Below are 26,957 nucleotides of genomic sequence, written 5' to 3' on the forward strand. Positions count from 1 at the left end.
GTGATGCCAGAAAAACCTGAGTTTCTTCACAGACGCAGATGGACCTTTGCAGACAACATGAACACCTGATGCAATGTGAAAATGCTGACAATCATAACACTTCTATAAATACCTGTTGGTGTGAAGTAGCTTCTTCTGCCTTATTAACATTCATACTCCATAATCCTCTGTCGGCCTTTATCGAACTGAGCTTTTGCCAAAAGGTGGCGGGAGCCAGAAGGAACAGATATTTGGGATTCATATTTGGGAGAACTGCTTTACAGCAGCCTTTCATTTTGTCTGTAGAAATACAAGCCTCATGATGTCAAACAGGAGAATCAGTATAATCACTACCCTCTGATTTTATGTGTTGTCTTTTTCCACCGTATCAGCTGATGTAACGGTTTGTGGATTCAGTGTACGTTTTTTTTTTTTTTTTGTTTTTTTTTTGGTCATTTCAGTTTTGTCATAAAATTGAGATATGTTCAAAGGTACACAAGGATACACTTGTTTTCAACTTCTTAGATATTGTTTTTGTTGGTATTTTTAATTTATTTAAAAGAAATAAAACTGTATATAAAGTTATTTTGTGTTCCACTTCAATGCCGTCTTTTTGGATTTTTTTTTCACTGCCTCTTATGAAGATGAGCAATGACTGCACAGCAGGTTTCGGGCCTTACTTGTCGGTTGCATGTGAAATTGTTACTGGGTGATGTTCACGCCATAGTTGGTCTGCTTCACCTCAGTGCTACATTCTGCTCCCCTGTGTGTATAAAACCCTTCTTGGACCTGCTGCCTCCATTTACCTGTTGGGTTCAGACTCCGATAAAACGCATCCAAAGCTATGGCCATGCTCAGAGTGTCGTCTTACCGCAAGCTGTTTGAGGACGACAGCTGGAGTCGAAACGGAGGGTTGAGCATGCGGTGTGCAGGGCAGTACCGGGCCTCTGTCAGGTCAGTGTGGGTCTCACCAATTTTAAGATATTAAGGTGTAAAAATATGTCCACCTGGTTGTCTGTGACCCAATTTTTATAACATTTTCACCTTAAAAATGTTATAACTGAAAAAGGCCAAAATGCGTGTGACTAGAATGCAACCTACCCCTATACAGGTTAAAGGTGGATGTTCAAGAAGGCAACATGTTTACGATAACATGTTTATCTGAAAGTTGGGAAATTATTTTGTTATAGAGCTTAAAAATGAAATCAAACACAAATATGTAACAAGCAGCATAAAAAAGTAGAGACTAGCTGAATAAACTAGAACACAATATGACCAAACAAGGCTCAGTGAGGTAAAACTAATCTGAAATCAGAATAGAGTAAAATAAGTTTGAATTTAAATAGTAAATATAAGATGACATTAAAACCATTTTTTTAAATGAAGCTGAGCCAATATGTATTTTAATGCATTATATCAATAGAAAGTAGTGAACAGAGGCTATTTTTTGAAGATACTATACTGCAGCTGTTGACAAAGATCATTCATTACTTAACAAATGTCCTAATATGTGCCTATAAATGTATCAATGTGTTTAAAAACCTATAGATAAATGTCTACATTTGGCACATACGTGCATAATAGGTGGTCAAAGTAATTAGCTCTGGGGGTAGAACAACTGGTTGTGACAAATGCGTTTCCTGCACACAGAAAACAGATGCCATCACAGTGTGCAAGCTTCATTTACTGTGCCGTCAAATGCAGTCAAGCATTTCAAGTTCAAGAGCAGAGATTTCATACCTCCACCAAGGCTCAAAATTCCCTTCACACCATGCATGAGCTGAGTCCCTAAATCCAGATTGGTTTGTGATGTTTTCTAGAGAACAATTAGCCAGTGTTTCACAGTTTTGGTTAATTAAGTCTGATGTCGTTTTTTTAAACGATTTGACACAAATGTCCACTTTTACCCTGTGTAACAATGGTGAAAACTCCTTCCAAAAATTCCAGCATCCAGATCCAGATTGACTTCACAAGCTGATCACTTCTAAGCCTGACCTTTATTAAATGTGTCATATCCATAACTCTGAGTGGCCCTGGTACCAAACAGACAAACTGAACCAGTCACATCATGATGCCATGTTTATGGCGTAATTTATTCAATCTGGATATACCCCTTGTTTGGACACCCTTGTAAACATCTTGTATACGAGAGTGTCCAAACGTTTATACAAGAAATAATAAAACAACACACAACATGCCATAAAACAGAACAAATGAAAGAAAAACCAACAGTACAGAGAAGCGAAAACAAAGGGTCATAAAACAAATAACATTACAACCTTATACAAAGCAAAATAAATGAACAGTGACAGACCTGATGTAAACATAAGCAGGCTGGTTTGAGGTAACAAAACATGTTTAAATAAGTAAAGAGATGACAAGGACCGGATATTTAAGAGTACCTTCTAATAGCCTTTCTCTCTGCGGCTAATTAATTTTCTCTAAAATCTTCCACAATTTTGAGCCCAGTCTTGAGTCCAGTCTTTGGTGCTTTGTGTCTTTCTCTCAGGGCTGCTCCTGTTGACGAGTGCCATTGTGGCAAGTTAGACTTTGCAGCTGCCAAGGCTCTGAACAAAGAAGGTCTGGATCTGTTTGTCCAGGACCGCACAGTCATTGCTGCCCTCAATGACCGCCTGGTCAGGCTGATTGAGCTGGTGAGGGCAAACACTGTGACTGCTGCCACTGACACATCAGCACTTTATTCTCCCCTCTGCAGCTATCTGTTCGGACTTTATTTGAATCTGTGCCCTTTTAGGCCCGTTGTTTTGAGGAGGAGAACGAGTCTCTGGAATGTCAGATCATTGAGCTGGAGGAGAAGCTGAACAGTCGGCAGACCCCCTCCAGCATCACCTCCACTGTGGCGGTGCCCGACCACAGCCTGGGTGCAGCGGTGGAAAGAGTGCGCAAGCAGAGGGTAGGGTGCTGCTGGGTGTGTCTGCTGCATGTCGCTCTGTGCGATGGCATGCCTAAATGAGGTTTTCTTGTTAGCACGTCTCATGTCATCACATCAGCTGGATCACAGTTTGTACAGTAGTAGGCAGCTCTTATTTATAACCTTGTCAAGATTGATCAGTGTCTCACTGTTTCTCACCTCAGGATGAGATTCTGAGTGACACAGACGAGCTGCAGCAAGAGCTTCAGCTTCTGAGGAAAGACTACGAGAAGGCTTCACAGCAGAGGATCCTCATCCAGCAGAAACAAGATGATGTTGCTGAGGTAATATTTATATTACCTGTATTCTGTCGGTATGCTTTACTTCTTGGCATGGAACTCACATTCAGAAACATAGGTAGGGCAAAACTCTGGTGGTCAAATACAGAATAATTGATGCTTTTTTATGGGTCTATATTTATTTGATTGTACTTTTTTTTTTTTTTTTTTTTTTTTTTAAATAACAATACAGAAAACAGTGAAATTAACATAGAAAATACCCACAGAGTGAACATTTTTGGGATCAGTTCTTAAAACATAATCTCAGTAGTGGATATGTTCTGGAAGCCAAGCACCTTATACAATATAATACAAGAGGCTCTTATAAGACTCTGAAGAATTTAATTCAAATACTGTTGTAACGGTTTTTAGGCTCATCTGACATAAGAATCTGTGCCAAATTAAAGATGTAGATCCTTCCAATGTGGCAGCCCCTGAAGAAATAAAGGAGCAGCCCTTTTCTATTTGTCCATATTGATTTTTTTAGTGTATTATAATCTGATTAGAGTCGAGGGCTTTATTATTGGATTGGTTATATTTACGGATGGTTGGTAATGAAAGGGTGCCAGCGTCTTATCTAAGGACGCCTTAGATAAGACGTTTCAAACATGAACAACTGGGAGGAGGCCCCGAGAAAGACCCGAGACACTGCAGGGATTATGTCTCTCAATTTGGTTAAATGGTTTCTAAATAAAAGACAAATGACTGATTACTTTTGTACAGATAATTAACACAAAATATATGAAATAAGAAGACCTTTGAGGCCATTTTAACATGACGGATACCTTAAGTTGGAGCTTCTGTTTGCACCTAAGACCGCCACATTTTTAGCTCTAGAAACACTGTATACTTCCCTATAATGCAACGGTATCAACTTCTTTAGAAAGTAAAGTCCCACATCTACTCTACAGTTTTAGCTTGTAATAATTTTAATATTACAAATAAGAAATATTCAAGCTCAGGTAGATATGTCTACTTAAATAATGTTACATTTAAATCACTTAACACTTGAGTATGAACCTCAGCATTCGGACCCTTGTTGCAATAGTATACTTTGAGCACTAGGTGGCAGCATTGTCAAGCCTCCCTCTCATCCAGCTGATGCTTGGCACAGCTGCTTCTCTGTAGTGCTGCCCAGTGGGTTTTGATCACCAGCAGTCACACAGCCTGGGCTGGTGGCCCACTGCAACCTGAGCCACCAAACTTTTCCTCCCTCACACATGCCAGAGCCCATCGTTTCCTTTCCAAAACCAGGCCAGATGCGAGGGAGACTTTCATTTCTGCCTCACAGATGTAACGCAGGCTGTGATATGGTGCCGTAATGTTCCTGCTGGCTCAGATCTGCGGTTCTGAATTGGAAGCAGCTGCAGGGTGACAAGACTTGGTGGGAAATCGGCAGGGAGGTAGAGGAAGAGCGGAGATGCGGAGGAGAGGAGTGAATACTGCACAGATCAGCCCACAACAAGCTGCATTTCTGTCAGCATAATATAAAAAAGCCACATTTGGTTTGTTTTAAAGCATACTGCTGGCTTTTGTGCGGTTTCTCTCCTACTCCATCATCAGGGATTGCGCATTTCACCTCCTTATTGTAATTTTTTCTGTGGCTGCAGTAAAACAGTGAGTCTGATTGGATGAATTAATTCAGCATATACAGAATCCAGGTTCTTTTTATGGTGAAAACAAGGTCTAGATTTACATTAGAAGACTTTCTTTTGGTCAAAGGTCCACCTGGTTTCAACCTCATGTGGGCAAAAAAACTAAATGCAGAGCAGTTCTATTGCTGCAAAGCAGCACTAATCAATATTCTCATTAAAAAATGTAAAAAAAAAAAATGATGTGACGAGGCGCCATTTATGGTGATGAGTTAAAGCCTTAGTCTGCAGCTCTGTGAGGCTTTGTGGCATATTTCAGATCTATTTTTCCCCACATAACCATCTCTGTTTACAGAGAATAGTCCAAAATAGAGAAAATATTCAGTGAGCTGCAGTTCTCTGAGTGAAAAAGAGGTCAGAGGAGAATGACCAGACTGCTTTGAGCTGATAAGAAGGCAGCAGCGACACAAATAACCACTCATTACAACCATGGTATGCAGAAAAGCATCTCTTAATGCACAACATGCAGAATCTTGAAGCAGACAGGCTACAGCAGCAGAAGACCACACTGAGGACCAGTCCTGCTAGGTAAAAACAGGAAACCGAGGCTAAAATTCACACAGGCTCAACAAAATTGGACAATAGAAGGTTGGAAAAATGTTCTCTGATCTGACGAGTCTCAGCTTCTGCTGCAACATTCAGAACTTGCCAGAACTTGATGTAAACAACATGAAAGCATTCCTCCATCCTACCTTGTATAAATAGTTGAGGGTGGTGGGGGTGGTATAATGGTGTACAATGGTTTGGGCCCCTGAGTACCAACTGAGCATATATTAAAAGCCACAGCCTACCTGAGTATTGTTGCACATTCATCCCTTTATGATCACAGTTTAGCCATTTTCTGATGGCCGCTTCCAGCAGAATATAATGTGCCATGTCACAAACTTCAGATCCAATAGAGCACCTTTGGGATGTGGTGGAATGAGAGATTCTCATCATGGATGCATAGCCAACAAATCTGCAGCAACTATGTGATGCTCTCATGTCAATATGGACCAAAATCTCTGAGGATTGTTTCCAGCATCTTGTTGAATCTATGCCACAGAGAATTATAGCAGTTCTGAAGGCAAAATTTCCCCCAGGAGTCGGGGTGAGTAAAACAGAGCTTAAATTAGAGTGCGTAGTAGACTTAAATTTATCAAACTGATGTCTGGAAGAAACAAAATTGACCCAACATATGTTCCCTTATTTTCTGTTATACTGTTACAGTGGTAGATGCTCATTTTAAACATGGTCAAGATTTCAAATAGTGCATCCCAGAAAGTTGAACAGCTTATTTTGAACAGTGAATTATGCAAAGCTATTCTAGTAGAGTGAAGAATTAAAAATATGGAGCTGGAAATGGGCACGTTTCAGTAAGTGGATCACAAGAACTTGAGTCAAAGACATTTGTGAATAGCATGTTAAAGCTCTGCAGTATAAATAATTACAATAGGCTTCACCCCAGCAGCAGCAGCAGGTCCAGACTGCTGCGGTACATTAGTGACCCTGCTACCCTCCCAGCAAGTATCCACAACTTCACCACCAAACTTTCCCCTCATGCACCCAAATGTAAATGCAGGCACACACAGTAATTGCATTCAGCACCAATTAATCTGGTTCTTTAAAAAGAGTTAAAGAATTCAGAACCCCTGCCGGCAAATGGATTGGGCGACAAGGCTTTTGTGTCTAGTTAGCCTCCTTCTCTTCTTCCTCCTGCTCCTCCCTTTTCCTCTGCACTGCGGCGTGTACTTGCTGTTCAGAGTGGTAGGTGCTGATGGTTCTTAAAATTGGTCTTCAGGGTGGAAACAACTTTCTTTATGTTTGTTCCACCTGTGGTTTGATTTAGTTCACAAACTGCAGAGCACTCCTCTTAGACACCTCCAGAAATGAAGTTCAACTTATCTGATAGCTTTACTTTCTTTTACAGGAAGTGGATGCTGTGACAGCAGAGTGTTTGGCTCTGAGGGAGCAAGTGGCTATCTATGAGCAGCAGCTGGCCAACATGAAGACCCAGCACAGGACGGTGAGAGAAAGAGTTCAGTGTGTAGCTGCAGTGTGATGAAACAGGAACAGTTTATACTTTATAGCCACAGAAATGGCTCAGAATGTAGCACTTAGGTCAGACAGGAGTGTTGGAGAAATGCCCAGACCTGTGGTGACAAACACAGCTCCGATGACCTCGGATATTCTCTAGCTCTCGAATATGTCAAACAGTATAAAATGTTGTTACTAGTTTCACTCCACTCGAACAACCGGAGGCCAAAATTCTGCACTGCTTCTTTAAAAAAAGCACATGTTTGCAAACATATTCTATACACATCCATATCACCCCCCCCACACACACACACACACACATACACACACACCTCCCTTTACCTTCTACAATTTTCTCCACCTCACCAGGAGATGACAGACGCACCCCAGTATCAGATCTAGAGTCTGCAGACAGCAGGCAGAGAGAGAGAGAGAGAAGGAGGGAGGCAGCTGAGGCAGGAGCAGCTCCATCACTCTGTGTTTTTCCTCTGCAAAGCCGGGCTGCCCGGCGTTTAACACACTCCCTCTGGGACACGCTCGATAACTCCCTGTCCGGGAAATGCGGCTGAATACCAAATGAAAACAGAAGTTCCCTTTGTTTTATTAACTGCTGTTATTATCGCCACTTCCAGATACCCCACATTCCCCTGACAAATCGGCAGCCATGTCGTTATGTAGGTGCAGTGAAAAGGGAGAAAAATGTTGGTCTGCCACTGCAGCTCTGTAGCAGTTCATTTTCTCTGTAACTGATGTGTAGTTGCAGACATGCATGTCGAGGCCTTTGCTGTATGTGCGTTTGCAGCAATGTTTTAGGTAAAAATGTTCCTGAGTGCTTCGTCGCATGACACTTTATGCTTCTACTGCACAACACACGTGGCAGTACATGTACTTGTACCTGAGTATTTTTTTTACAGTGTTGTAGGGGTGTCGGGTGTCTTATGGACCATTTGAAATATATTAGTCATCTTTTGATATAATAAATATATATATGTGTATTAAGTAATAATACACCTGATACAGTTTCACCAATAATGACAAGGGTTCAAACCTCGGGTGCCTGGAGTTTGCATGTTCTCCCCACACTTGTGTAGATTTTTTTTCTCCCTCCAGTGGAAAAACATGTTATTACTGCCTGTCAGCACAGGAAACTGTTGAAAAGGGATTCAAAAGATCAAGAGTTTATGGACGCTTGTTTCCGCCACAGAAACATTTTTTCTTTTCCGACCCAAAAGTCAAAATTTTGGGTTATGTTTGAGTTAGTAAGTCAAAATTTTCTGATTTTGATATATGGATGGCATTTTTTTAAGTTTCAAATTTCAGGCAGCAGAAGAAAAATGACCTTTTATACCTCTAAGTACTTTTTTTTTCTATCAACGTTAAATTGATCCTGCTTCATTTTCCCGGGCAGGGGGGAAATTCTTCTGAGCATGTGCAGATTGAGTTTCAGCACTTCACTTTCTTTCTGATTGAAGAAATCATCTCCCCTATTCATATTTTTATTGGCAGTAATGGAAGAAATATTTAGGTGCTTGTAAAAAAACAAACAAACCAACCTTGGGTAAAAATCCTGCAATCGGATAAATATGCATATATTTTATGTTAGATGTTAGATTCAACTCATTATCATTGTGCGCACAAGGCAGACAACAAAATAATCATTCCAGATCACTCATCCAGAGACGAGCATCTGCGGTCATGCAGCCAGCGCTACCGTTAGGCAATGTGGTTTAAGTGTCTTGCCCAAGGACACAATGCAGCGCAAGGACAGGGGCTTGAACCTGCAACCTTCCCGCTGCAAGGCGAGCACCTACCCACTGCGCCACTCCCACAGCAAAATGTCAGCAAAATGTTCCTCATTGCCAAAAGTGTTTTGTGGTTTTATTAACGGGAATGAAAATTAGTTGGAGCAACATGAGAGGAATTACAGCAGAATGGTGTGGATACAAAGAGTAGATGTAGTGAAGTTAAATGAGTTTAAATACTCAGAGGTAAAGAAGAAAGCGGAATTAGGAAAGTTGTATTAATGTTTATGTTTCAAGTTAGATATTTTAAAAGATGAAACCACCTCTCGGCATTAGTAATGCCAACATTGTCCCACACAAACATGCACTGTGATCCACATTTAGTTTGTTGGGATCTGATCACTCTAAGCTCAGCTGGATGGTTCAGGGACAAAGTACAAGAGTTGAGATAGAGTTGATTTGGACATGTGTGGAAGCGAGATACTGGGTATACTGGGAGAAAGATGTGAAAGATATAGATGCCAGACAAAAGGAAAAGAGGAAAGCCAAAGACCAGGTTTGTGGATGTGGTGGAGGAGGACATAGAAAAAGGGGGGGGGGGGGGGGGGGGGGGGGGTTTGATGAAATATTATGAGTTACACCATATAGAAACACTCAGGTAAAGTGCAGATATCTAAAAAATGGCATTAAGAACGGTGTAATAAATAAATGTATGTCATTACAGTTCAGGATCAAAATATACCTCATCATTGTGCATTTGTATGTGTTGCATGTGTGAGCAGGCAGTGGAGGATCTGCTGGAACCCAATGCTGGGACCACGGGGGCAGCAGTGATTAAATTTGGCAGCCCTGACATCGCTCCGGCCTTGGATGTAAAAAAGTACTACTGCCAGCTGGCTGAGGCGCTCCAGGTACAACACAGAGTACATAAAACACAAAACCCCACAGAGAACCACAGCACACCATACCATGGGTGAACTGAGGAGCTGCACCATTGCTCGAGTAGAGCCCAAAAATGAAAAGCCAGAAATTAGCGTAATGGGGCCCTTTAAACTGCACTTCACTTATTTTATGGCTGTAGTCACTTTTTAGGCAGTGGTTTTACAGGGAAAAACATACATATTCAATACATTACTTAAAATTCTAAAAAACCCAAAAAGGAAATCTAGTTAAATATCCAGACTGAAAATATGATAGGCTGTTGTTCTGTTATAACTTGAGGAATGATGCAGTGTTTGGACTCTTGTGTTCATGTCTTCATAGACTAAATTAGAGCCCCACATATATATTTGTCACAATCTGTGGGCCATACAGCCACTGCTTGTTGGGGCTGTACTACAAAGGGAAACTTTGTTGAATGAAAAAAATGTTGAATGTTGTTGCGTTGACCTTATATCCCAAAAATTAAACCTTCTTTCTTCAAAATTTGTGGAGTGGGTAAACGGGGATCCATCCATCCATCCATTTTCTTCCGCTTATCCGGGGCCGGGTCGCGGGGGCAGAAGCCTAAGCAGAGAAGCCCAAGCTTCCCTCTCCCCAGCCACCTCCTCCAGCTCATCCGGAGGGACCCCAAGGCGTTCCCAGGCCAGCCGAGATACATAATCTCTCCAGCGTGTCCTGGGTCTACCACGGGGCCTCTTCCCGGTGGGACATGCCCGGAACACCTCACCCAGGAGGCGGCCAGGAGGCATCCTAATCAGATGCCCGAGCCACCTCAACTGGCTCCTTTCGATGTGGAGGAGCAGCGGCTCTACTCTGAGCCCCTCCTCCGTGAATCGCCACCTTATCGTGGTGGAGGGGTTTGTGTGTCCCAGTGATCCCAGGAGCTATGTTGTCTGGGGGCTTGTCCCCCTGGTAGGGTCTCCCATGGCAAACTGGTCCTGGGTGAGGGTCCAGACAAAGAGCGGTTCAGAAGACCCTTATGAGTGAAAAAACAAGGGAACAGTTTACCCTGCCCGGGATAGGGTTACCGGGGCCCCACCCTGGAGCCAGGCCTGGGGAGGGAGCTCGAGGGAGAGCGTCTGGTGGCCAGGCATTAGCCCGTGGTGCTTGGCCGGGCGCAGCCCGAAGAGGTTACATGGGCCCGACCTCCTGCAGGCCCACCACCCGCAGGAGGTGTCGTAGGGGTCGGGTGCAGTGTGTGTCGGGCGGTGGCCGAGGGCGGAGGCCCTGGCGGACCGATCCCCGGCTATCGAAACTGGCTGTTGGGTAAACGGGGATATGTCGCAAAAAGTTTAGCCACCGGGCTAATACACAGACACATAGAATGGAAACACACATTATCGCTGCTTGACTGTTTTAATCATGATCTCAAAATAGAGGGAAATATCAATCTGGTTTAGGGAAAACTTAAATTAAACTAAACAGGGGGTTCTCAAAGGTTTTTTTTTTTTGGCCATGCATCATATTCAGGGGAGACAAATCTCCCAGCATAAATTTATCTGGTGTGGTCTTAGCTTTACTCGATGATATGCTCACCAGCTAGCCAGACAGCCAGACAGCCAGCGCTGAGTGATTTCATGACAGAATAATCTGATGTATTGTAATCTAGCTTTGTGTATTGGCCAGAAGATACCTTGGGAGGGAGTAATAGGAACAATAAGCTTGTCTTACTGGGTTTTTATACTTCTAAGTACCTTTTGCAGCTTATAGTTGTGCATGTATTTCACTTCTAATGTATTATTTTGATATTCTGCCAGAGGTTTCTTCCTGTTAAAAGGGAGTTTTTCCTTCCCATTGTCAGCATTGCTCATTGAATTGTATTATTGTAGGGTTTTTACCTTACAATATAAAGCACCTTGAGGTGACTGTTCTTGTGATTTGGCGACATATAAATAAAATTGAATTGAACTGAATTAATTAAGAGATCTTGACTGACAGTCTCTCCAGTGACCAGCTCCTCATCCTCCTCATGATTAACCCCACTATTCTCACTGCACCACCCTCGCTCTGTCTCTCTGAAGCAGACCGGTCAGGTCGAGACACAACTCTCAGCTTTCACAAATCACACAACGAGACTCCCACTTGTTTTTTTTACCTCTTAACACAACATCAGGGAAGAACTTGGAAATCAGAGGTGCTGTTCTGGACCCGAACAGAATGCCTTTGTCCACCTGTGTGTGTGTGTGTGTGTGTGTGTGTGTGTGTGTGTGTGTGTGTGTGTGTGTGTGTGTGTGAGTGAGAGAGAGTGTGTGAGAGAGTGTGCGTGCGCGCGTATTACAGCACCGAGGTCCTGCAATGGGGTCAGACTGGAGCTCCGGTGGGTCTGACCCCCTCTGAGGTGAGGATGGCTGCCTGGTTCAGAGGTCAGGGCTGCAATCAGACTGCAGGCCGCCTTCCCAGGCTCCTTAGCTGCACCGAAGTGGACGCGTGTGTGCATTTAATTTTGAGGCATGACTATTTGCCTGTCTATGTACGTCGATGTTTTTCTTGTTCTTTAAACCCTGTCTATTCACTCTCTCCCTCCCACTCAGCCTTTTTCCTCACCAGCTGGACACCGTCCTGTCTGTGCCTGGCCTCGATTACGAGATGCAATTGTCTCAATGCTAAAATGATTGCTATTGGTTGTGAGCAGTAATGGTGATTGCTGGCAGACTCCCACACACCTGTGTGCCTTCATGTTTTGGCTAATCATGAATCTGATGTACACAGAGAGCTTTAACCATCAGCCAGCATGAGTGGCTCTGATTGCTTAGTGTACTTAATTACTCAAAAGAGAACAACCAAAAGCCATTTTTTTTCCCATTTTTTTGTGTCTTCAGTATGAGTGTGGTGCAGCCTCCTCTGCTGTGGTCTGCGGTGGTGATGGAAAGGAAGTGGAAGTGGAAGGAACTGCAGGGTCAACGGTCAAAGACTTGACAAAGATAAAGGACGTTGGTGAGATAAAGATGCTGGTGAGTGGGCTCCCCTGCCCTTTCCTTAAAGGGTTTGTTGAGCCAAATTACAAAAAGCACAGTTTATTTTGAGTAAACTTGTGCTTTACATCAACACGGGGCGTTTTGGTTTTGTTTGCCAAGCTTTTGAGAGCTTCCAAATCTCTTGCAGACCTGCATAGAAAGGAAACTAACTGATCCAGCGCAAGTTGCCTCAAGAACAAAATGACATGGTGTTCAATTTTAGTTAGTGGGGCTGCTCCTAAAAGTCATGTTCAGCTGCAAAAAAAAAAAAGAAAAAAGAAATAATTTGTCCATTTTTTATACACCTACAGTAAATTTCATCTGGAAAAAACAGCCATTATCAAAGCCAAAGACTCAGTTGTAGTTTACAGTGTAATAGAGTATGACATTATGTGATTGGTATGTTTAATATCTTTGGTTTGGCCGCATATATTTGGAAAGCAGACTCTAATTTGCATGCTTTGTAAATTAGTTATGTAAAATAATGCAGTAAATTGTTCTACTTTAGCAAATTGTTAAGCTGAGGGTGCAGCACATGCTTTTGCTTACAACTAGAACAGGGCTTGAACCAACATGTTAGGAAAATAACCCAACATCATACAGCGTGTTGTACAAATAAGTATAACAAGAAAAGATCATTCCTGATATATGATGAGAGCCAGATATGACACATGACGCATTTTCCCCATGGTAAAACTGTGAACTGTTGAGATGACACTTCCAACAGCAAAAAGGATCAGTTTGTATTTTTTTATTTTATCTACAGTCATGTTGGATTTTATTCTATTTTTTTTGCAGTTTTTCTGAGTTTTTCATGTGTTAACACACCTGAAAGCTCCAGACCAGCAAACTGCCAAAAAAAAAAAAAAAGATCTTTTATAGAGGTAGTCATGCTTGCAGATGATTAATTAATCAAGTGCATTTGATTATCAGCACCTTGTTGCTACTTACCCTCTTAATTCCTATGGAAGCACGAGGGGTGTACTTAGTTTTTCACGTGACTGCACAGAGTCCTGTGAAAATGTTTCTTTTTTTTCTTCACAACTCCATGAGAGTGATACAATCTTCTCATCTAACTCTTGGCAAGAAAGCAGTTTTTTTTTTTTTTTTTTTGTTTTTGTTTGGGTGCCACAATCAGCACTCACTTGACTTCTGCCTCCACACCTGTGAGAAATATAAAATCAAGACTGTCTGCAGGACAGGCACAACTTGATCACAACTGCCAAGAAAGAATATTTTTGTTTTAGGTGAAAAGACCTTTCTTTACACATCATTTAAGTCCTTTACTGCCTGCTGATTCTGATCTTTCCATAATACATTTTCAACCTCTTTACTGAAAAAGAAAAGAGGAATCTTAACATCTATCAGCTGGCTCTGCATCGGTCATCAGCCCCTAAATCTGATGTAATGGTGAAAATGAATGATTTCCCACAGCAGGCATAGGCAGTTGAGTGTGGTTGAGTGACAGCAGAGCAACAGTGTGGGAGATCCTGCTGACCAGAGTGTTTACTCTGCGGACATTTTCAGCAGGAGATGTGAAGGGCTCGGCTGCAGCTCAGACAGGATTTATTGCCTTCTGCGTCCTCAGTTATTAAGTACAGTCTTTCAGAGTGCCTGCAGTGTCATAAACGTCTTAAAACTTCTCACACACACACACACACACACACACACACTGAGTGGAAAGGAAATAAACCTTAATTTGTCATCCAGCTTGCAAAAAAAATAATTAGAATAAATTACCAAGGAAGCAAAGAACCTTTGAAGGAAATGGACAACAAAGTGAGATGTGAATAAAGAGTCGAACCAGGAAACTGTGACTCAGGTAAACACATGTCTTTGTCCACCTTGGTTGCATTAGTATCCATCAGTGGTCTGACCACAGCTGGCACCTAACCACATCTGTAGCAAACATGGTGGTTTGGTTCTCATTAATGTGGCTCTACCTCCAGCTCTTTAAATAAACAGTGAGCCTCTGTAACCACAGCACAACTCTCCCAACATCATCTACTTTTCTTCAGTATGCAGCCTCACTTCTGCGCCGTCCAGGCTGACGGATGGGCAGCACGGCCTGATCTGCTCTGTTTCCTCTTCGCCTGTGATGGATGCCTCGGGTCTGGTTTCTCACTGAGAGACAACATGGCCAAACAAACAGATTGCAGTGAAATCAGCCCTGACATACAAATGTATATAATAGAACAGGCTGTGATGGGTTTGTCCACCACCACTCACATATACATACAAGGCCAGACTCCACTTTTCATGCCAAGGAGAGTAAGTGACTCACCCAGTTTGGGAAGTCTCCATCAGCCTGTGAGTAGTAATCGGGTCGTCTTGTGGTCACATGATCTGGCTGAAAGTCTAGCAAGACTGCCTGGATACCCATCTGGCTGTGACAGCTAATTGTTGAACTTCAGTGATTGCTGTAATTACTCATGGCAGGGGAAGGCATGCTCCTCAGTTAGTATGTGGTCAAAGTAAAGTAACCTGTTCTATCTGTGTTCATTGGATTCATTTGCATGCTTCTGTTGTAGCTAGAGCTCACTTTCAATCCATGTTTTCAGTTAGCAATCATGACAAAGTGCAGTGGGGACTAATGGGACTGGCTTTAAATTGAGGCATTGAGTCAGGAGACTAACAAAGTAATTGTAATTCCTCTTGAGGGGGCCATAATTGTGTGAACCAAATTTCATGGCAATCCATCCAATAACTGCTCAGATATTTATTCTCAAAGATGCAAACAACAACCGTGTTGTAGTGCTAGAAGAATTGTCAGGGGATCACCATCTGGAAACAAGAAATGTCATGAAATCTATTTCACATGCACTGATCAATGTATAATATTGTGTAGGACCAACTCATAGTGCCAAAGCAGCTCTTGGAGAAAGCCTCACTGAGGACCGTCGTCAGGTCTCCCTGATGGTTTACAACTGATGTATAACATTCAGCTTGTTATGGTGTTGGCTGCCATGTTGGCTGCCTGTTTTTAGATATCCAGCAGATATGGAGAAACATTAGCATACAGTACCATTCAAATAAATGGGTAAGTGTGTCCAAACTTTTGACTGGTACTGTATATCCAAGTCCAGTTTCTGGCCGACTGACAACCACAAATCCAACATCTGCTCTTGTTTTTGGCTTTATTTGGAGATAATTTTTCTGAAGTTCAGGAGTAGGACCACAGTGCAAACACTCCCCTTCTGTTTGTACATCTATAAATGCCATGATACCCCACATGTCTGTTTGTTCTCATTTCCATGTCCCACCCTCCCTTCTGCTTTTTGCTGTTTGTAACCTGTTATGTGAATCATCATTTAATGTGGAAATATGGTTTATGGCTGATAAGATGGCTGCCATTTACCAAAGGTTGAAGCTCTTTGTTGTCTAACTGAAGCACTCCTTAGCTGCTGTTCTTGAACTGAACAAAATAATTCAATATAGATGTTTGTTTTGAAGATATATGTTGAATGAATAACTGCCTTTCTTTACTCCTGCAGATTTCAGAGCTACTGAAGGAGCTTGATGAGCTTGAGAAGCATAACGAGGAGCTGGAGGACGAGGTTGAAATGAAGAAGGCTGCATACAGGGATGAGATAGCTGATTTGGAGGTATAACAATGGAATGATTAATGCAAAACCTGTAATGGACCAGTGTTTTGGGCTCATTCTGTCATTCAACTTCATCCTCTACTCTTTGGTGTGTGTGTGTGTGTGTGTGTGTGTGTGTGTGTGTGTGTGTGTGTGTGTGTGTGTGTGTGTGTGTGTGTGTGTGTGTGTGTGTGTGTGTGTTATTTAGGGTACTATAGATGAAATGAGGCAGCAGAAGGACAACCTCCAAGAACAGATGAAGGAGCAGTGTGAAGACTATAAGTTCCTGCTCACTGAGAAGATGGCCAGAGACATGGAGATTGCTGCCTACAGGTCAGAGAGTTTGATATTTAAAAAATCTGGCTACTGCAGTTTTTAATTGCAGTGAATAAAAGACAGCTGTGGCTTCAAAATGCAAAGATAACCAGGTAAGGTTTGCAACAGTGATAACAGAGGATAGAGAGCATAGATGCCCAATAATAAATATATATGAGTGATCAACTTAAAGGTTTTGGTTATCCGATTAGGTTCATGATAGGCAGCAACAACTTCCAGCTATGGAAAATGACGCCAATGCAGACATGACAAAAACAGTTTCAATTCCTTTTAATGACAATTTAAGACTGGCTCCAAAAGCTTGTCAGTCCCCAAAGACTCCCAAATGAAAATGCCCAACTTTACAACAGAAGTAAATATATTCCCATCCTAGTTCCAAAGGAAGTTTTGGTCTTTATAGATAATTATTTTCCCAATTGTGATTACTGTCCATGAGATGAATTGTCATGTAACTCACCTGTTGTAGTTGTATTAAGATTTATATTTAACCAGACTTGGGGCGTGGATCTGTCCATCCATCTTTTTCCACTTAAAGGCACGTGAAACACAAAGTACATCCTTCCTGCTTCCATAGGAACTAAGAGCGTAACTAGCAGTCAGCTGCTACTAATCAAACGGACTTGATAAACTGCAGTTGATAAACTAATCATCTATAAAAGCAGAAGTTTTGGCACATTCCGGTGTGTTAACACAAATGATAAATGGATTGGTTCTTATATAGCGCTTTTCTACTTGAGCACTCTATACAACATGTCTTCATTCACCCAAACACTTTTTTTCCCTACACTTCTACATCTAAATACTTTCTAACATTTGTGCACACATTCACACTCCAATTAATGCATCAGGAACAACCCGGGGTTCAGCATCTCACCCAGGAATGCTTTGGCATGGAGGCTGGGATTAAATCACCAACCTTCCGATTAGTAGATGACCTGCTCTACCTCCTGAGCCACAAGCTTACAGCACCTGGTTTTCCCATGTGGTCTCTCATCCAAGTACTAACCAAGCCTGGCCCTGGTTAGCTTCCGAGATCAAACAAGATCGGGTTTGCTCAGGGTTGTATGGCCTTAAGTCAGTGTCAGAATCTTCACAGGAACTCATGTCCCAGCAAATTCACTCCAAGCATGCAATGCTGAGAGAAACTGCAAAAAAACCCAAAAAAACACCCAAAACACAAGAGCTGCATCTCAGACTCAACAGGCCTCAGTTAGGCTTTAAATGTTAAATTTATGACAGTCCAATTAGAAAAAGACTGAACACGTATGTCATAATGCACAGCACCATGTTTGGTGAAAACCAAAACTTCAGCTTTTACATCAGTGCAAACACTTCCTACCACCTGTGAAGCACAGTGGTGGAGGGGTGATGAGTTGGGTTTGTTCTGCAGCCACAGGACCCGGGCACCTTGCAGTCACTGAGTCGACCATGAACTCCTCTGTACAGTAATCCCTCACTTATCGCGGGTGTTACGTTCCAGGACCACCCGCGATAAGTGAAAATCCGCGAAGTAGGGACGCTATATTTATTTTAATATTTATACATTATTTTAGTAGTTATACACTATTTTAAGTTTTTACAAAACCTTCCCACACACATATACACCAAATATATACATTACTGTACAACACGTACTGTACTATGCATGTGAAGAACGGGTACCACAAAAACCCACGAAACAGCGAAAATACCACAATAAATATTTTACACTAATATTGATTGAAAACCCATGAAACAGCGAGTCCGCGAAAAGCGAACCGTGAAGTAGCGAGGGATTACTGTATACTAAAGTGTTCTAGAGTTAAATGTGAGGCAATCTATCTGACATCTGAAACCAGGGCATGCAACAGGCCAGTGATCCCAAGCACAGCAGCAAATCTGCAACAGAACGGCTGAAAACCTTTAGAGAGCTGTGCATTCATGAATGCCCGCAAACCTCAATGAATTGAAGCAGTGCTGTAAAGAAGGGTGGGCCAGAATTCCTCCACAACAATGTGAGAGACTGATAAAATCACACAGAAAATGATTACTTTAAGCAATTGCTGCTAAACTACTGAGTCATGGGGTTTACTTTGTGTTTGTGAAAACTTACTTTTTTGCATGACTGTAAGTCAGGTTACAGTAACAGGCTAAGCAGATGTCCAGACGTCCTTTTCCTCAGCAACGTTTTCCAGTTCTCAAGCATCCCAAGGCTCTCCCAGTCTAGACGAGATATATAATCTCTCCAGTGATTTCTGGGTCTGCTGTAGGGTCTCCTCCCATCCTGATCAGAGCAGTGGGACTCTACATCGAGCTCCCTCTGGATGTCTGTGCTTCTTACCCTACCCCTGTAATCCCATTTTATATTACAGTGAATTATAGATGCACTCTAGCTATCCATTGCTCATATAATGCTAAGTTGTACTCTCTTGTTTCAATACTCAAGGTTTCACAACAGTAATCCACAAACCAGCAGGTAATATCACAGTGGCTGCATTCATGTTTTATTTACAGTCTATGACTCATAGACCGATAAGTAAATGCAATTTGCATGCCTGTCATATTCAATAGTTATTATTGCACTCTAATGTAATAATAAAACTGATAAAATATTAAAATCTAATACTTAATAGATAATAAAGTGTAATATATTGCACTTGATATCTTTGTAATCTATTTAATGTAATTATTCTGCTGTGTCTTTCAGATCATGTGTTTCATAGCAGAAATCACATTTTAACCATAAAACTTAAAGTGCTGTGACAGACCATAACATACAAGTGCTTATCCATGCCTCTTTTCCACATTTTGAAATGAAGAGCTGCCATGAATATAAACCTCTGTGCTTTCACGACCCTCATTACAGAGCTGCGGGTTGTTATTCTTAAGTGAGACCAATAAAATGTTAACACACATGAGAAGACTTTAGGATGGCGTGGTTTAATTGTTAATAATACTGTCAGTCAAGAGGACACCCATGTCTGCTGGGGAAAGAAAAACACTGCATCATGCGATTTTACTGATTAGTTTGTCATCTCATGTTAAAGGTGCTGAAGTCATAAAGTCAGCTGCTGTATTATCTGATTGCAGTTAATATCTACAGACCCTGAGCCTTCCCTGACATGTACAGTGGAGTCTCATCTCTGTGGTAGAGGCTAAAATGAAAACAGATGGTCCTCCTCAATGCTCAAAAAGGTGCCACATAATATTTAAACATGTCAGGAGAAATAAGTTGTTTGGGACAAAGCACATAAAGGCCTTGAGATGATTTTATTAGATTAAAATTAGCTCAAAACTCTGTTTACGTTTGGCATTCTTCACACATGAGCAAATCACCAATATATATATATGAATATTACATGTTCGTCCTCTTTCTATAAAGGTACTACTGTGAATAATGCAAGGAGTATTTCCACAAGATCCTGTGTATACAGTAAGTCCAGTATTGTCCAAGCGCCTCATACAGTGCCACCTGGATATCCGCGGTGTCCATTATAAGATATTCCTGAACACAAAAGGCTGACATCACGGTCCAACTGGGGTCACAGGAAATGTGCTGCAGTTTCCTGTGCGCGACCTTGAAGACGTTTCATGTCATCCCCTCCCTTCATGGAGGTTGTTTAACCATCTGTCATCCTGGTATGTGGAGTGACGCACTTCAGCCATCTCTTCCTGCTGGCATGGGCTTCCTCCTGGTCCCTCCATCGCCCATCCAACTGCATCTGACCCCAGGGGCCCCCCGCTGTAGGCCCAAGCTCAGACCCTCAAAATACCTCATTAGAATGGGCAAAAAGGACCTCACACGGACAGCACTATGTGCTGGGTCACTGCCAGCTCTTCTCCATGCCAGCCTGTTAATGTCAGTTCACCCCCCACCCCCACCCTCCCGCTCCGTACACACATTTACAAATTCGCCACAGTTTTAATTCCCTCTCATTACCCAGCAGACTGTCCCAAAGACACAGAGACGATGCCAACTTCTTTCCTTCCTTGCTTTATTTACTAGATGTTTTGTCATCCGTGATTAAAGCCATGAATAAGAAATGAAAATGGGGGTTGTTTATTCTCTCAGTGCCAAGGCAGACTGTCTACTTAAAAGACCCTAATGACCCCAGGATGCCGTTACTGGGCGGCTTATCGCCTGTGAAAGCACCTCAGAGTAGTTTGGGCAGATATTCGCCACTTTTTCTCACTGCTAATGTGATCCATATTACACTGTAATTCTTTCTGCTGTTCTTTGTGGTCTGTTCATGCTGCTTCATGGTGCAGCAACAAGTAGCTCAACTAAGGGCAAAATCCTTTTTAATTAACACTTTCCTGTAGGTTAGGTTCATTGGTCTAATTTATATTATCAGTATATCAAATGACTCCCCTCTGCTTATTATTTTGATTTTCTAGCCAAACCCAACATATTCAATATTTTGTTTCACTCTGCTCTCATGACCTGTGTTTCCAGTTGTAGCAGGCAGCTGCTTTCATTGAATTAACTCTGAAAATCACCCTAACTTACAGTTGTGGTTAGAAGTTTGCATACACTCATCATGGCCATCAATGTCATGGTAATTTGGGGCTTTTAATGGTTTTTCTGAACTGTTCTTTTTCCAGGATGGAATGATTGTATAGCATACATCTTTAATGACTTTAAAAAAGAATTGGGTGCACAAGTTTAAATTTATTTTGGATTTTTTCAAATCCACATTGGGTCAAAATCATACATGCAGGCTTTATTCATTCCAAAACCAGGTCTGATGTGTGTTTGAGATCATCGTCCTGTTGGAACACCCAAATGTATCCAGATTTCAACCATTCAGCTGTTGCTTTAAGGTAATATAAAATAATTTGGAGATAGTCTTCTTTCTTCATTATTCCATCCACTTTGTGCAAAGTACCACTACCACTGGAAGCAAAACAGCCCAAGAGCATGATGCTACCACTACAATGCTTGACTTAGGTTTGAAAGCCTAACCTTTACTCCTCCAAACTTACTTCTTGTTATTGTGGCCAAATAGTTTCATCTTTGTCTCATCTGGACATAAAACCTTTCCCCAGAAGGCATTTGGCTTGTGGGCAGCTGCAAATTTCAGTCAAGCTTGAAGGTATTGATTCTGGAGGAGGTGCTTCTTTCGGTGTTGGCATCCTCCTTGTTCATGGCGACATAAAACTTGCTTCACTGTGGACAGTGATGCTGGTGTTCCAGCAGTTTCTAGTTTGTGGTGGGCTTGAATATTTGTGGTTCCTGAGTTGCTCCTGAACATCCAAGCCAATTTCCTCTCATTGGAGCATGAGAGTTTGGGTTTTCTTCCAGACATTGGCAAAACGGTGACACATCTGAATAACTTGTACTTACAGTAGGTACAATTGTTTGAACAGACAATCTTAGAATCTGCAGTTGTTTAGAAATAGTTCCAACAGACCTTCACACATTGTGTAAATCTGCACTTTTCCTTCATAGATCTTCACTGAGTTCCTTGGACTTTCCCATTGTTCTGAGTATTGGTCAATCCAACGAGTGCTGTCAACCAAATCCTTTTCATGCTGGCAAAGAGAAACTACCAGTTGTAGTCAATTATGATCACTAACAAGAAGTTAATAGGCCTTGGCCTTGTCAAGTTAAAAGACACTATAGAACCTTTAGCACCACCAGTTGAATTTATTTTGGATTAGAGAAAATCCAAGATAATTTCAAACTTGTGCACCTAATTCTTGCTTTTTAAAATGTATTTATTTTTATTAAAGATGTATGCTGTATAGTCATTCCACCCTGGAAAACAACAGTTCAAAAAAGTCATTAAAAGCCCCAAATTACCATGACATGCATGCTGGTGGTGAGTGCACATAAACGTCTGACCAGAACTGTAGATGTAACCACTGTGATGTCATCCTTTGAAGCCTAAAATTGGATATTCCCAGCAAACATTTTGTTGTTGAACAATCATTGGCTGGCGGGTTTCTGTTGACGTCTATTCATAGTTGAGCAATAGTTCCAACATTGGTTTGAGGAACTTCTTGAATGCCACCTGGACCTCCTCGTTGTTTTAGATTAGTAAGTTAAATTAGACTTTCTAGCAAGAGAAAGTTCTGGTATCTCTTTACTTATTAGAGTAAAACAAAATAAAACATTCTTGATATAAAAAAAAAGATCAAAATAATGTCATGACCTTAAACCTTTGAGCCCATTTCCAGTTTCTACTGAGCTGTTTGACTTCACAGTCAGCATCTCTGTGTTTATAATGTTGACATCAGGGACAAACGAGTGATGATTGCAACAAGCCGACATGAACAGTTCAGTTTTTGCAGCCATACCGTGACCAGCTTAGACCAGGGAGGTGACCTCAGGGTTTTAATCATGTTTGCTGGGTTTTGAAATAGAACATGATGAGCAGCAAGGTGGCTTTAACTGACAAACTGATGGTCACTCATAAGGAATCAATCAGAATCTTTATTGTCATTGTACACAGAAGTTGCACAACGAAATTTAAAATGCATTCCTTTTAGGTGCCTCAGACAATAAATAATAAAATAATAAAAATATGAGTGATAAAAATGATTACTAAAATACAGTGCACAATAGTAAATTAAGATGAATCTAGCCCCAATACACACACCAACGCACGCACACAGTCAGCACTACCACCCCACATCACTGTCCAAACCACACAGAGTTCAGTTCAATGATAGCCCTGGCATAAAAGCTGTTCCTCAGTCTGTTTGTTCTGGCCTTCATTGTCCTGAAACGTCTGCCTGATGGCAGTAGCTGAAACAAGGAGTGTCCAGGGTGTGAGGGGTCCTGGAGGATGTTCTGTGCCCTCCTCTGGCAGCGGGCATTGAACAGTTCCTGGAGGGAGGGCAGGGGACAGCCTATGATCTTTTGAGCCGTGTTGATGATTCGCTGGAGTGTTTTCCTGTCTGCTGCTGTGCAGCTGTTGAACCACACGCACAGACAGTAGGTCAGGATGCTCTCTACACAGCAACGGTAGAAGGACACCAGCAGATTCTGGGTCAGATAGTTGCTCCTAAGAACCCTCAGGAAATGCAGTCTCTGTTGGGCCTTCCTGTAAATGCTGGTCGTATTGATACTCCAGGTCAAATCATCCTGCAGATGTACTCCCAGGAACCTAAAATCTGAAACCAGCTCCACTTCATCCCCCTCAATGAACAGAGGTTGAATGACATGTGTTGTCCTCCTAAAGTCTACTACCATCTCCTTTGTCTTAGTGGTGTTCAGGATCAAGTTATTCTCACTGCACCACCTTGACAGCCGCTGCACCTCGTCCCGGTATGCTGACTCATCCCCGCCTGATATGAGCCCCACCACAGTGGTGTCATCCGCAAACTTAATGATGCAGTTACTGGCATGTATGGAGGTGCAGTCATGTGTGTAGAGGGTGAAGAGTAGGGGACTCAGCACACAGCCCTGTGGAGAGCCGGTGCTGAGGCTGATGGCTGAAGAGAGGTGGGGACCTACTCTTACCCTCTGGGAACGGTCTGTCAGGAAGTCCTTGATCCAAAGACAGGTGGAGCGTGGTATCCCCAGATCTGACAGTTTAGTCACCAGTCTGCCAGGAAGGATGGTGTTAAACGCCGAGCTGAAGTGATAATCAACTTATCACTGATAATAAAGCATGACCTGCTTTATTATCTATTTTACTCCAAATGAGAGGATTTTCATGTGATCATGTGGAATTGAATAAGACAGTGATTCCCAAAGTGCAGACCCTGCTAAGCCATTAAAGTACTGCATGTGGGCTTCAAGAAATCATTTACAATAAAGTTTAATTTTCAGTTCTGGAATTTAGTTTATTGCCTCTATATATTTAAATTTTAAAAAGAAATAATTAAATTTAAGAAGCAAGTCATAACAATCAGTGAAAATACAAAGAAAGAAAAGCTTCACGATTGGGTCATGTGACGAAGTTGTAAATGAAGGTTTGTGTGGAGATTTTCAGGTTTCAGAATGGGCCACAGCAATGTTAAATTTGGGAATGGCTGAAATAAGACTTGAAGCTAGTGATTGCAAACAGGAAAGTGGGGTCATAAACCAACTGAAAAGTGATGTTGTTTTCTCATAAATTTCCAAACAACTGCTCTTCATTTTGTAGCCAGAAGAGCTGCTCCCTGATGGCTATTAGAACACAATAGCCACCTGGGCCACCTGCAGGAGCTGCACCATGGAAACCCACACCATGCGCAGTTTTTGTGCCGACATTAATGCCAGACAAGGCTTGGAGCTCTGCAGTTATTGAGTCAGGAGAGCAGTGGAGAATTTTCCTCACTGTGCACCTCAGTACTCAGTGACACCGCTCTGTAACTTTACGGTCTGATTTGCTGTGGTCCCTAAAGGATTCCACTTTGCAATAATACCATTTACAGTTGATTGTGGACCATCTAAGAGGACTAGTGCAATGGTGGGCCCGTATTCTGTGAGGTCTTTCAGAAATGCTTGTAGACTACATGGCTCAGTGCTTGAGTTTTACACTAAGTACTGTATCTTATTTGTGTGAAATCTTTAGGCTTTTATTGAAATGAAGGATTTTAATATAAGAGACTTACTTAACATTTCACTTGACAATCAAGTGACTGAGAAAATAGCCTTCTATTCTGTATCTGCTAATCTCTACTATGTTGTTCATACTTCTGTGAGTTATAACCTTCATGTTGTATTTTCATGTACCTCTGTGGTTTAGGAGTCTGGTGGAGGAAGAGGAGGAGAGACTGTGCAGCCTGTGACTTAAGCCTGAAGAGTCAGATTGGCTGGCCTGAGTGTGGCTGTGCTCACCAATACAGACAAAAGGGAAACACGTAAAAACAGACCCCAATTCAGCACTTCGATGAAGCTTAACGTAGCGATGCAGCAATTTGAGCAGATGTAAACTTAGTATGACAGATTAATGCTGTCTGGAGGCCTACAGTAAGCCGGGCCATTGATTACAGGTCTCTGGCAGATGACCCTGATACTCCAAGAAAGATGGAGCTGTCTAAAACTTGTGGGAGGATGGGAGCTGTGCAATGAATGTGTATCCATTCAGCGTCTGGAAGGGATAGTTCCTTAAGTGGGGTTTTATCTTTACCAGCTCTCTGATATGACTCATAAATGCTTTGTCCCCTCTTTGTTGAACAAGACTCACACGCAATCACAGATAAGGACACACAGACACACACACACACACACACACACACACACACACACACACACACACACACACACACACACACACACTGTGCGGCTCCGTAGAGTCATTCCCGCCCTGATATCACCTTGTCCATCACTCAGACTCCGTCTGGCTCTTAACCTGTGACCTCGTCACTGTTAACAAACATACTGACGGCTCTTTGTTCAGTAACTAAAAGCATCTCACCTTCCCTTTGCTTTCCCAGTCATACAGTTGTGTTGGTTTTGATGGTCAGGAGTGCAGTGTGCTGTGTTTGCTTTTCAAATGGTTCATGAAGTTGTTTTTCTGCAGCTCTTTCAAAATGAGCACCTGGATCTTTCCACAAGAAAAACTCTGTGTGATTAATCATTTCTTCTTTCAAAAGCAGTGTCCCAATTTGCCGTCATTTCGGAAATAAGCATTCGGTAATACATTCCCCAGTAATCTTTTCCTTATTTTCTACACAATGTTAAAGCTGTCTGTGATAAATCACTTTTGGTTGCTGCCTCTGCACAAGCATCAAAATGTACTTTAGATTTAAATTGAATAAAACTAGTTGCTTTAGAGATCAACCCACGCTGTGTGATTTCTTTTGTTAAAACCTCTGTTTCATGAGAACCACTCATGAAATCTCAGGCTTAAGACTTTTCCCCATACTGTGGAGCCCAGTGATTTATGTTCAGTGAACCTTCTTCATTCATCTTCATGCTTAAGATTTGCACATTCCCAGCAATTAGTGATCTTAAAGGCTTGTTAGCTCTGCCATAAAGATGAAAAATGCTGCTAATAACCGATCAGATAAGATTAGCCACACTGCATGAACTTCAGTGCGGTGTCTGAAGAAAGGGTGTGTGTAAATGTCCTGACATAAAGCACGGATGGCTCAGAAAGTGTCTGTTTTCTCGGAGGAGAGGTGACAGATGTTTGTCTTTTGATGTGTACTTAACAACTTCCCAATGGTCCTAAAATGTTCCTCATAAGAGCCCAAAAAATGTAGCAAGAACTACACCCTAACATGCCATATTTTAGGAAATTCACCCTCTTTCCTGCTCTTGTACATTGTTGCTATGTACAGGAAAAGTTATCTGTACACATCCTTACCCATTTCCTCAGACAAAACAAGCATGATTTGTGATAATGGAGTCATTTTCATGCTGAAATGTGGAGCCAGGAGGACAGATGTGAAATGGGTGTAAAATGTGACTTTATGGAGAATATGTTGAAAAGTTGTTCCATCTGCAAATATTGTGTGAAAGTAAATCAAGGAGGAAAAACACAATATTCATAGAAAAAGAATCCCACAGCATCATTTCATTCAGAAAACAAACTAAACCAGAAAACAAGCCTAGAAATAGAAGAGAAGGAAAGTTCTCAAAACTGAACTAGTTCCTCACATTTTTTTCATCGTTATTGT

The 26,957-nt window shown here is 41.9% G+C and overlaps 1 protein-coding gene and 1 pseudogene across 1 annotated transcript; one reads left to right on the plus strand and one right to left on the minus strand.

The window, feature by feature from the left end:
* The first annotated feature begins 823 nt into the window (after positions 1–823).
* On the plus strand, positions 824–26,107 carry vimr2 (vimentin-related 2). The gene is made up of 10 exons (XM_030739730.1): positions 824–933; positions 2,489–2,633; positions 2,735–2,893; positions 3,076–3,195; positions 6,751–6,846; positions 9,382–9,510; positions 12,361–12,492; positions 15,990–16,100; positions 16,288–16,412; positions 25,079–26,107. The coding sequence occupies exons 1-10, from the start codon at positions 824–826 to the stop codon at positions 25,119–25,121; spliced, it is 1,170 nt and encodes a 389-aa protein (XP_030595590.1). The 3' UTR covers positions 25,122–26,107.
* Positions 17,373–17,491, minus strand: LOC115787524 (uncharacterized; annotated as a pseudogene).
* Positions 26,108–26,957: the final 850 nt, after the last annotated feature.

This window comes from Archocentrus centrarchus, chromosome 10 (genome assembly GCF_007364275.1).
Source record: "Archocentrus centrarchus isolate MPI-CPG fArcCen1 chromosome 10, fArcCen1, whole genome shotgun sequence".
NCBI classification, from domain to species: Eukaryota; Metazoa; Chordata; class Actinopteri; order Cichliformes; family Cichlidae; genus Archocentrus; species Archocentrus centrarchus.

Coding starts and splice junctions, on each gene's coding strand:
- vimr2 (XM_030739730.1), top strand. CDS start 824: ATGGCCATGCTCAGAGTGTCGTCTTACCGCAAGCTGTTTGAGGACGAC. Junction 2,634..2,734: donor TGGTCAGGCTGATTGAGCTG/GTGAGGGCAAAC, acceptor GTGCCCTTTTAG/GCCCGTTGTTTTGAGGAGGA. Junction 12,493..15,989: donor TTGGTGAGATAAAGATGCTG/GTGAGTGGGCTC, acceptor TTACTCCTGCAG/ATTTCAGAGCTACTGAAGGA.